The 12,402-nt window shown below is 44.7% G+C and overlaps 1 protein-coding gene across 1 annotated transcript in view; it reads left to right on the forward strand.

The window, feature by feature from the left end:
• Positions 1–12,402, forward strand: part of LOC109897392 (transmembrane protein 104) — a 95,039-nt gene that overhangs the window by 14,352 nt on the left and 68,285 nt on the right. The window contains exons 3-7 of the mRNA XM_031834658.1: positions 1,613–1,734; positions 3,244–3,325; positions 4,570–4,657; positions 5,903–5,989; positions 11,470–11,569. Coding sequence (XP_031690518.1) covers positions 1,613–1,734; positions 3,244–3,325; positions 4,570–4,657; positions 5,903–5,989; positions 11,470–11,569 — 479 coding nt within the window. The remainder of the gene's footprint in view (positions 1–1,612; positions 1,735–3,243; positions 3,326–4,569; positions 4,658–5,902; positions 5,990–11,469; positions 11,570–12,402) is intronic.

The following is a 12,402-nucleotide window of genomic DNA, read 5'->3' on the forward strand; positions in this document are numbered from 1 at the left end:
ACAGGTGTCTTTTATACTGATAACAAGTTCAAACAGGTGCCATTAATACAGGTAACGAGTGGAGGACAGAGGAGCCTTTTAAAGAAGAAGTTACAGGTCTGTGAGAGCCAGAAATCTTGCTTGTTTGTAGGTGAACCAAATACTTATTTTCCACCATAATTTGCAAATAAATTCATAAAAAAATCCTACAATGTGATTTTCTGGATTTTTTTTCTCATTTTGTCTGTCATAGTTGAAGTGTACCTATGATGAAAATTACAGGCCTCTCTCATATTTTTAAGTGGGAGAACTTGCACAATTGGTGGCTGACTAAATACTTTTTTGCCCCACTGTATATGCATGTATTTTGGAGTTGTAGAGAGATCTGGTCATCTATACATACTACTGCATGTACAGTTTGATATGACCCCGTGTCTCTATCTTCTTAATGTTCAGCAGGATTGTGTTCTTCATCCAGACCGAGATAGTCTTAAACAAATTATCACATACTTAGCTATAAAATGGATTCTCCTGCTGGGGGCTTCTAATTCTTCCCCTGCATTTTAAAACGTGGATTGACCAGATTGTTGACTTTCTTCCTCTTGAAAAGCTCACTTACGACCTCCGCAAGAGACATCCCAGGTTTGATAGACTCTGGTCTCCACTACTCAAACTGGACAGAGTGAATGGGGTGATTTAAGGAAATGTGTGTGTGTGTGTGTGTATACAGGAAGTGTAAGTTGCTCTAAAGCTAATTCTTTAATTGTTGTCTCTGCTAAAGCTGGAAATGTCTACACGATTACTGATAGTGCTGCTGCAATTTGTTTGTTTGATATTTTATTCTATAATTTGTCTGCCACATCTGTGAATATGGAATCTGTTTTGTTTGTTGATTTGAAAAACAATAACTTAATATCTTGAAGTTATACAATAGTGATGTAGAGCAGAAATGTTGTGGGGAGCACATGCGGTAGTTACTCATCTAGTCAGGACACTGAAAAGAGGAAGGAATGCTTAGGCACTGAAAAAGGCTACCACTGATAAACTTTGATGACCCAAACCATAAATTATGTTTAGCAATGCGTTATTGTGAGGCCTGTCTAGGTATGTCACAAGTTTCTGCAGGGACTGATATCAGCATGGTTGTGTCTGCTTCAGCTGTTTTAAGGCTAGTTGTCTTGTGGTTAAAGTGCTCTTTCTAGATGAAATATTAACTGACTGAAGGAATGGATAGGGATAAGGGCTTTTTAGTGATCTGACCTTCTGTTCACTGGTCTACCTATATGTCACGGTGTCAGCCCTACGTCTACTGCTAGATGGGACTGTAATAGTCCACAGCTGAGGACAGTGTTTGAATAAGATCAAGATAATGTCTTCAGTTGACCAGTGCGTTGCAACTTGGCAATGTGAGGTCAACATGTTTTTCTTTACACCGGTGCTAAACTGTCGCATGATTTCCAGGGTTCAAACTTCGCTCCCTTGACCAGAGTGGGGTGTTACGTTAAGTGAATGGAGGATAATGTCCAGTAAACAGGAGCATCCAGACCTACTGGCCTTTTGTGGACCCCCAAGACAACGACACCCTCTAATAGAGCACTCCCTACGTCTTACTCTTTGTTCTGTGTCTTTGCAGGTGGGCTTGGTGTACATGTTTAATCTGATCGTGGGCACGGGGGCACTGACGATGCCCAAGGCCTTTGCCCAAGCAGGTTGGGCGGTCAGCCTGGCGCTCATCTCCTTCCTGGCGTTTATGAGGCGAGTTCCTCGTAGGCTCACTGCCTTTCCATTAATTTCCACAACTGTTGCCTTACATCCACTTCCCCAGCTCTCACTTTAGTTTAAGTACACCATAGCACAAGAGGAATTTACTATATTTAATCCTTATCGTCCACACCTAAGGTCCTCCCAGCCACCTAAGTGGAGAGTTATTGCCCTCCCTATCAAATGAGATGCCACTGATGAGGCGTGTCAGTAATCTAGCAGGGAACAACCAGAGCAGGAGGAGTTGCAGATTAGTTGATGCAGCGTGTCAGTCAGCAGGAGGAAGTTGATGATGCAGGATGTGTTTCATTAGGGTAGTATTTGAGGAAAAAGGGGAGACAGTGGACACACAGAGATGCAGATCAGAGGCCAGTACTTTAATCAAATTCAAATCAAATGTATTTATATAGCCCTTCGTACATCAGCTGATATCTCAAAGTGCTGTACAGAAACCCAGCCTAAAACCCCAAACAGCAAGCAATGCAGGTGTAGAAGCACTCCCTAGAAAGGCCAATACCTAGGAAGAAACCTAGAGAGGAACCAGGCTATGTGGGGTGGCCAGTCCTCTTCTGGCTGTGCCGGGTGGAGATTATAACAGAACATGGCCAAGATGTTCAAATGTTCATAAATGACCAGCATGGTCGAATAATAATAAGGCAGAACAGTTGAAACTGGAGCAGCAGCACAGTCAGGTGGAAGTTGAAACTGGAGCAGCAGCATGGCCAGGTGGACTGGGGACAGCAAGGAGTCATCATGTCAGGTAGTCCTGGGGCATGGTCCCTAGGGCTCAGGTCAGTTGAAACTGGAACAGCAGCATGGCCAGGTGGACTGGGGACAGCAAGGAGTCATCATGTCAGGTAGTCCTGGGGCATGGTCCTAGGGCTCAGGTCCTCCGAGAGAGAGAAAGAAAGAGAGAAAGAGAGAATTAGAGAACGCACACTTAGATTCACACAGGACACCGAATAGGACAGGAGAAGTACTCCAGATATAACAAACTGACCCCAGCCCCCCGACACAAACTACTGCAGCATAAATACTGGAGGCTGAGACCGGAGGGGTCAGGAGACACTGTGGCCCCATCCGAGGACACCCCCGGACAGGGCCAAACAGGAAGGATATAATATAATTATTATATAATAATAATATAATATATAATTATAATATAATATAATTATATATATATAATACTTTAGCTTTGTGATGTGGATTTAAACATGCACTGTGCCTTTTAACAGTTTCATCTTTTTATATTGCTTTGTTTTTAGATGATTGAGATCTAGAGATCCTATTTTATCACCAAGGATAGTGTGCAGTTAGGCAAGGTCACAGACTACAACAAATACAACACAATGATATTCTTTGACAGTTGTTGACAATGGGTCATACAATTCTACATTTGTATAAAATTGTTATGCTCAGTATATAATATGTGTAGACTTTTCAGGGCTAGTTTTTGTCATCTGAATATATTTTCCTGAACCCACTTTGTTTCATTTTCATCAGTTACATGACCACTACGTTTGTGATCGAGGCCATGGCAGCGGCCAACGCTCAGCTGTGCTGGAAGAGGAGGGAGCAGGAGGAGGTGAGTTAGCACATATAAATAACCAACAGGTGGAAGTAATGGAGGAAGAGTGATAGTTGACACTCATACATACTGTCTTTTCCAGTGATCCCTACTCATCAAGTGAAGGCCGAGATTTGCTAGTTCACTACCCCTTAAACCGCAACACCTTTACGGGAAGGATAACCTCAAGGCGCTCAATAGACCATTAAAGAATAATATGGGGAATGGAGTGCTTGCCACTCCCACAAATGTGTGATTAAACAAGCCTTGTAGTGTCCTCTACTGACTCACTGGGGGGGCAGTTTAGTTTTTAATCATTGTTACTTTAGTCATTTTAAATAGTAAGGGAAAGTCTTCTCGTGCAGAGATTGATGGAGCTGGTGGAGTTCATTTTCTTTTTTTACAGAAAAGCAGCAAGTCATTTTGCCTAATGCCCAAGGTTTCCGCTGGAGGGAGTTATGAGCGTAAGGACAATGGGTCTGGCTTTGACAGAGCCCCAAACCCCATGGCCTTGATTCATGGATCACTTAGTCTTCCTCCAACATTTCCTCCCACATAATGGGAGAAGGGAGGCACAGAGTGGGAATGTTTACCCTTGAACATTCTTTATTTCTTTCCGCTCGAATGAAGCACATAAAAAAAATTAAGCCGTTCCTTTAAAGTCATATACTGGCCGACATTTTCTGAGAAAGTCCCATAAAAGTGTATTAGTTTGAATTTGGGGGGGACTGACTCTGCATCTCTCGGATGTGACGGAGAAATAGGATAGATCTGCTCTTTTGACCAAGGCCACATCTGTCACTTTGATGTTAGATGCTTTGTTTCTGTTGCTGGCATATTCTCTTCCAGTGAGCCACCCACTTCTTAGTCTCTCCCACACTCTGCCCAACCAGCTGTAGCTGCTCTTGTTAATTCAACTGATAATGACATCCTCAATGTCGATTGTAATTGAGCATTAATTAATATGAATTTGTAGTGAATTTGGTAGATGAAGAGTTATGGGAGGGCGTCAGATAGGCGCTCATATCTATTGTATATGAGGGGGACAGCTCCCTCATCCTGCCCAGCATATCCCAGCTGTTCCAGACAATTTCCAGATGCTGCTCCCCTCCACGTCACATGTCCAGCAAATAAAACACAGTGTTAATAGGTTGTAAACTGACTGTTGTTGGCACTGAGCAATAGGATTTGTAGATTAGGAGTGAAGTCAGTGTTGGGTGGAGGCAGGCTGGTTATCCTCTTTCCATCACCCTCATCTTCAGGTCCAGGACAGCGACTCCACCTCTGATTATTCGGATGATGATGTCCGGGGACGATCAGAGCCAGAGATGAGGCCCATTTTGTCAGTCCGTGAGTATAGTGTTCCTCTCATCCCTCCTGAAGACTAGACACACTGCTAAGGTCGTGTTAAGAATGTGTTGAAAATAAGGTACACTACATGGCCAAAAGTATGTGGACATCTGCTCGTCGAACATCTCATTCCAAAATCATGGGCATTAATATGCAGTTGGTCCCCCCTTTGCTGCTATAATACCCTCCACTCTTTTGGGAAGGCTTTCCATTCAGCCATGAGCATTAGTGAGTTTGGATGTTGGGAGATTAGGCCTGACTCAGGTCATTCCAATTCATCTCAAAGGTGTTTGATGGGGTTGAGGCCAGGCTGTGTGCAGGCGAGTCAAGTTCTTCCACACCGATCTCGACAAACCATTTCTCTATGGACCTTGCTTTGTGAATTTGGGGGGCATTGTCCTGCTGAAACAGGATTGGGCCTTCCCCAAACTATTGCCACAAAGTTGAAAGCACAGAATTGTCTAAGATTTTATTGTATGCTGTAGCATCAATATTTCCCTTCACTGGAACTAAGGGGCCTAGACTACTGAACCATGAAAAATAGCCCCAGGCAATTATTTGTCATCCACCAAACTTTACAGTTGGCACTATGCACTCGGGCAAGTAGCGTTCTCCTGGCATCCGCCAAACCCAGATTCGTATGTCAGAATGCCAGATGGTGAAGTGTGATTCATCACTCTAGAGAACGCGTTTCCACTGCTCCAGAGTCCAATGTCGGCAAGCTTTACACCACTCCAGCCGACGCTTGGCATGTTATGATATGCTTGTGTGCGGCTGCTCGACCATGGAAACCCATTTCATGAAGCTCCCAACTAACAGATATTGTGCTGACGTTGCTTCCAGAAGCTGTTTGGAACTCCGAAGTGAATGTTGCCACCAAGGACAGACTATTTTTTACGCGCTATGAGCTTCAGCATTCGGCGGTCCCATTCTGTGATCTTGTGTGACCTACCACTTTGTGGCTGAGCCGTTGTTGCTCCTAGACGTATACATCTGGCCATGTAGTGTATAAATGAAAACATTGAGTCTTGTGGAGGATTCGGAATTCTCTTTTTTGTCGTCCCTCCTTTTTGAAGGTCTCAATTCTTAAGCATATGTTGATTGACATGATCAGATCAATCATACATTGTATGTATCCTCCATATGTCATTGGTTAATGTCAACGTTTTATAGAAGGAATGACATCAGAATCACTCCGATTGGAATGACTCACCACTGCATTCTCATGTCTATGCATTATCACAGAGCGAACAGGAGGAGGACACGTTGATCACTTTGACATTGTGGAGAGGGTAGAGATGGGTCAAATGGCCTCCATGTTCTTCAACAAAGGTAAGAGCCTATCCTCATTCAGTACTTTGAGGGGATATGATGAATCCACACTCTGTTATTGAATGAAGTGCTGCTGATGCCGCTATGTGCAGGGCATGGTAAAACCTGTCCTCCTTGTCTAACAGCTATGGAGGAGCCTTGACAGTTGTGTGGGATAATTTGGGGACAGTTTCTTAACCTTTAAAGGGAATCATTGTTAGATTCCAAAAGTGAGGCTGTTGGCTCTCTAATGGAGTGTAATTTTACACTGAGTGTACAAAACATTAGGAACACCTTCCTAATAGTGAGTTGCACCCCCTTTTGCCCTACAAGGTATGGAAAGCATTCCACAGAGATGCTGGCCCAGGTTGACTCCAATGCTTTCCACAGTTGTGTCCAGTTGGCTGGTAGTAGATCTCTACTAGTAGCATCGTTCCATCTCATCCCACAGATGCTGAATTGGATTGAGATCTGGTGACTGGGTAGGCCACTGCAGTAAGCTGAATTCACTGTCATGTTCGTGGAACCATTCCTGGACAATCCTTACCTTGTGCCATTGGGTTTTATCCTGATAATAAAAAATACATTTGCAGATGGATACACTGCTGCCATGAAGGGATGCACCTGATTGGCAATAATGTTCAGATATCCTGTGGCATTCAAATGTTCCTCCATTTTTATCAAGGGGCCCCAATGTATGCCATGAAAACACACCCCACACCATTATACTACCACAACCACCAACAAACAGCCCGCACACAGCATGATGGATGCATGTACTCATGGTTTTCTCCATTCCCTTGTCCTCCCAACAGCAAGAACCAGGGTTCATTCAGATCAGGCAATGTTTTTCCAATTTTCCAGTGTCCATTGTTTTTATTCCTTAGCCCACTGCAACCACAGTTTTTTTTTTTTTTTTTTGCTGAAAGAAGTGGAACTCTGTAAGTTGGTTGGCTGCCATACCCCATTTGTGTCAAGGTACGACTAGTTGTGCATTCTTTTATGAGTCTTTGGGCACCAATGTTGTACTGGACTATCAGTTGACTTAACTGTAGCCCGTCTGTTGCGCTGCACAATTTGTCAGCCTCCTTTGTCCTCTTTCATCAATGACCCGTTACCGACCACTGGCCTGCCGTTGGCTGAATGTCGTTTGGGTGGTGGATCATTCTTGATACACACGGCAAACGGTTGAGCGTGAAAAACCCAGCAGCGTTGCAGTTCTTGATGCACACCTGCTGCGCCTGGCACCTACTACCATACCCCATTCAAAGGCACTTCAATATTTTGTCTTGCCCATTCACCCTCTGAATGGCACACATACACAATCCATGTCTCAATTGTCTCAAGGCTTAAAAATCCTTCTTTAACCTGTCTCCTCCCCTTCATCTACACTGGTTGAAGTGGATTTACAGGTGACATCAATAAGGGATCATAGCTTTCACCTGGTCAGTCTATGTCAGGGAAACAGCAGGTTTTCCTAATGTTTGGTACTCTCGGTGTATATGGCTAAATGGTTGTATTTCCCTGGCCATCAAACTGCTGCTGTTTTAGTCTCCCCAGCTGTGTGTGGGGGCCTCCTGCGGGCTGCACCAGCGGCGGTGAACATGTTAAAGCCTCGGCAGCCTGAGTGATGAGCTAATTGAAGCAGAATCATGTTCACCTTGAACCAGAAACAGAACACCCTTGCTGATTTACATTACTCACCTACGTCAGAGTAGACACTCCTCGGTGTGCTGGGCCCGCTCACTACCCCCTCCCCACCCTCTCCTCCTCTGCTGGCAGGTCGGCCTGTTTCTCAAGTAGTATTAACCAGGTAGGTGACTCAACAGTCTGCAGCATACGCACCTGCAGCGCCAATACTTCAACAGCATCGCTTTTGTCATCTCTGATGATAAAAAGGTCAAACCGTTCTGCTCCACTCTGACAATGTCATCTGTGTGCAGATCTCTTCCTGTGTTGTGAGCTGGCTCTGGCCACTAGGTGGTGCACTTGGCACACTCGCACACAAATGGATTCACTGACTCACACAAAGCCAGGCAGGCATGCAAACATGCTGTTAGAGAAGCAGCGTGTTGTTCCCTTGTGGAACACTCCGGCTGCAGTCTCTTCTTTCCACTTTCTCTCAGCCCTATTAAAGTGTTAAAACACTCTTTGGTGATGACCTCTCCCTGTGTGTGTGGAGTGTGTCTGGTGTGGTGTTGTCCTCGGCTGCAGGTGAGGGTGAGGCGCCACGAGGAAGTATCGATCGGTGGCAGAGATAAGAGTCCCCTCTATCTCTCTGTGTGATGTGGGAGTGCTGCCCAGTGACTCTAATCAGAAATGAATTAGATGGGCACTGGGCCCAGCTCGCATGAGAGAGGAGTGAGATGCAGCTCAATGGCGCTCCAGCATAATGGAAGTCTCGTTTGTCTCTCTACCCAGATCTCCGCTGATATGAACTCTTCTTTGTGTAATTAGTGCTGGGAGGTAATATAAGATTAGTGGTATGTCTGATCAGGGAGTTTTACTGGTGTGGTAAAGCTGTCAGGCATTAAAAAAAAATCTCTTGTTTTTTTGTTGAGGGATTTGATAGTGGAGTGTTGTTGAATGTGTTGTTGGATTTAATGGGCTTGGTTGTGTGTGTAAAGGGCTGAGGCCTGCGGTGGGGAAGGGCAGCCCTGGCCTCTTGAATCCTTACTACCTCGGGCCGGTTCTGGTTATTGATGGGACTGTTCGACCGCACTGGGCACCACTGGCAGGAAAGGCACTTTTTCACTTTATGCGCAGATGCAGATTCAGTGTGGATGTGTGGGGGGAATACCTTTTTTCAAAAATAAAAAATAAAAATAAATAAAATAATTTTCTTCTCCTGTCCACTTCATGTAATTGAAAAATAATCACTATGAAAGGGAATTCGACTTCCTCCTGAGCTAAAATTGTCATAGCAGCAGAGCAAGCTTGGAATAAGGCCATGGGTATCGGCCCTGACAGAATTTTGATGGGGGCTGGTTTATTAGCGGAGCAGCGAGGAGAGTGCCTGTAGTGTTACTGTAACCTTCCTCATCCACAATTTGCAAGTTGATTAGAAGACGACTTTGGCTAATATCACAAAGGGGGTGAACAGCAGAGGCTGGTCTGTGTGCTTCTGCGCCTATCTCAGCCCACCGTCCCTCTAGGTAGAAAAGGCAGTAGAAGTGATGTATGGGGAAATGGATGGTGTGCAGACAGAGGGAGAAGGTACAGGCTCTATAACATGCACCAACCACCCTTGACTAGTATTCCACCCTAGGAATACTAATCCACTCTTTTATTACAGACCCCAGCTTTAATGAGTACCTAACACCGATGCATACATTTTTTTTTATACTTGAATGACTTTTCTTAAATGTCATACTTGTACGCTATGAGGGGCACTGACAAAAGGAAAATGGGGAGCAGCGCTGCCACTAAGAAGATAAATGGACATGTTTATGTCAGCCCCCCCACCACCCCAATTACATAAGCCTCAACTAAAATAGTTTTCAAGTCTCTATTGTATATGAACATAAAGGATGCGCTTTCCTTTTCAGAGGGCCTGCTGCTATTACTGCTCAACTCTATGATTACCCGAGATCCAGATCAATATCCCAAGTTTTAGCACAGAGAATACATCTCACTCAATGAAAGCCCATTGGGGTTTCAAAATCAAACTTAAGGAAAGTAATTTCTGTTGCATCCAACAAACAGCCTTTAGTTGTCAGGCTCTCGTATTCACATTCCTGCCTGATGAAGCTCCACGATAGCAGAGCAGAGCGTGGTTGGCATTCAACAAAATGGCTGTGGATGTTGGAAGGAAGCAACTTCCTAACATACCTCTTTTGGGAACCACTCCCTCCTCCTCCAGACCCAGCTAGAGAGGCTATCAGAGCCTCTGTCAGTCTGCAACAGTGGGGTGATGGATAGTGACGTGTGTCCGTGCCACTAGGGGACTGAGTGGAGCTCCTAGGTGAAGAGTCATTTGCAGCAGCAGCGTGTGAGCCTCTGGCCGTGGGTAATGGGGAGGTATTAGTGACAGAGCCTGGCAGGGCAGCATCCTCTTGGTCATGCTGGGTCCTCACCTAGCTATCGCTCACTGACAGGGGCAGCCCTGATTTCCCCTATCCGAGGCAAAAGCTCTAACAGGCTTCCTTTCCATAGGGCCAGATGGAGACATGCAGGAATGGTAGAGCGTACTGTACAGTGCTAACCTCTGAAAGTGGGTTGTCGGAGAGGAGGTGAAAATGGAATGTGTAGAATTGATGCAGAGAGAATCGAGTCCCCCCACCAACCTGTGAGATACATTCATACTATGATCAGTGTGCAGATCAATACTGATAGGTACAGTATAGTGTAATCACACACACTGGCGTCTTCTTGAGTTATCAGTGTTTATTTTCCCCAGCCTGTGTTTTATGACCTCAGTGCACCACTGCACAATGATGTGATCAGATGGTCCTGGAAGAGAATAAACACAACCTGGCTACCAAAGTGCCCTTTGGTTCTCCCTCCCACAGTACTTTAGCACCACATTATCCTCAATGGCGGTAAGATGGGTGGTGGTGCTAGCTAGGTAAATGTTTGCTGTCATCGCCCTTTCCCACAGAATTTACCTGCTGTTAGACTCTCCATCTAACTCAAACAGGGCTGCAGCAACTTACTGTAGCAACTTTAATATAGCTTCATATCATAATGCAGTCTACTGTAAGTGTCCATCAATCCCTGCCACAAGACAGGTGATGACTGTTTTACAACTACATGGGCTTATCTGGCTGTTGGACCAGCTAGTCCTCTTCCATATCCCTTTTCTTGTTTCCCTCAGCTCGGCTGTGTGATGGGCAGCAGAAGGTTGCCATTCATCCCTTTACTCTCAGATCAGATTAATCAATTAATCAATTTAGCCCTGTAAAACTATAAGCCCCTCACTTTTTATTGATTTTTAATGGACTCCCACACGAGAACTCCAGTGTATGATGGATGCCTGGCACAACATGGCTATCGGTCTCCCGTTGTTGAAAGCTCTCAATCTCCACTCGTTGCGCCAGCTTGGATGGGCCAGTAGTGTGAGGTGGGTGTGGGGGAGGTAATGAGGAGAATTTCCATCATGAAGTGATTACTTTCTTAATTAGTGTGATTAATATTCTTCCGGTGGAGCGGAGAAATGTGCTGCGGCAGTTGTGGCTGCCATCCCGGAGGGAGAAGCAGGGGATTGATGGAGGAGTGGAGGTGTAGAGACGGAGGAGATTGCCTATGATGGAGACTGCATGTTTAGCTGTTGAAGTTTGACACAAGTTGCATTGACCATATTTCATAATCAGGCATCTGACGGCTGTTAAAGATGAGGAATGTGTTAGCTAAGCTATCCCTGCATGTGTGTAGGCAGATTCTCTCAGAGATATGAACTGATAACACAGTCATATACACTAGAAATGTATAATGTATGACATTGTATGTATAGCTCCAGGTATAATTTGCTCATGTCTTAACCCTTTGGTTTTGTCTTTCAGTTGGTGTCAACATGTTCTACATCTGCATGGTAGTCTACCTGTATGGAGACCTGGCCATCTATGCTGCTGCTGTGCCCATATCACTAATGGAAGTAGCCTGGTAAGACCAGCCAGCCAGCTTGCTGCTGATTCATTACATTCATGGGTTTCTTATTTGGGGGTGTTATTTCAAGCAACTGTATGACTAATGTGGGTGCAGCTGACTTTTCCAAGTACTTGGATCATTTACTTTTGGCAGGACAAAGCATATCCCTTTCTCTCAGTTCTGTTTTTATCTCTGCACTTTGGCTGTTCCCTGACCTTCTGCCTCAGTAAAACTTTCTGATGAGGGGGCCTTTAGCCTTCCTGACCTCCCACCAGTGCTCTTGGCATTTACTTTTTGTTGACTGGCTCCCAGACAGGTTTTTATTACAAGTCCCCTCCACTGGCCCGGTGGGGCTGGGTGAATATCACATATTCCATATTGTCTCAGACAGTTCTAAGGGAGGCTCTTCTCTAGAGGAACTATTGTTCTGGTGAGACCACCTTAACCGTCAGGATCACAATTCAATTTGGTGTAGCTTTATGACAGAAAGATGATTGACTTTCTCATGGTGTTCCAAAAAGTACAATTTCAACCAAAGACCCCTCCCCAAACACGAAAGCTCTCCCATTTTGCCCAAATGACGTTAGATTATCAGTGACTTTTTAAGGGTTCAGTGAGCCCTGGGAGTGCCATATAGGGTATCTTATGAACAAAATGTGGTGAGGATGAGATCCTTAAACATTTATAGAGATACTTAACTTCTTAAGGTGAAGGTGAGTGAATATATTTCAATTCGAGATTACAATTTTAACCACTTACCACATCAGAGGAAGTTCTATTAACATACCACCATAATAGCATTAAAAATATACATTTGTCCCTCTCTGACTCAGCGGGGTCGAAAAGCC

The sequence above is a fragment of the Oncorhynchus kisutch genome, linkage group LG10 (assembly GCF_002021735.2).
Source record: "Oncorhynchus kisutch isolate 150728-3 linkage group LG10, Okis_V2, whole genome shotgun sequence".
Taxonomy (NCBI): domain Eukaryota; kingdom Metazoa; phylum Chordata; class Actinopteri; order Salmoniformes; family Salmonidae; genus Oncorhynchus; species Oncorhynchus kisutch.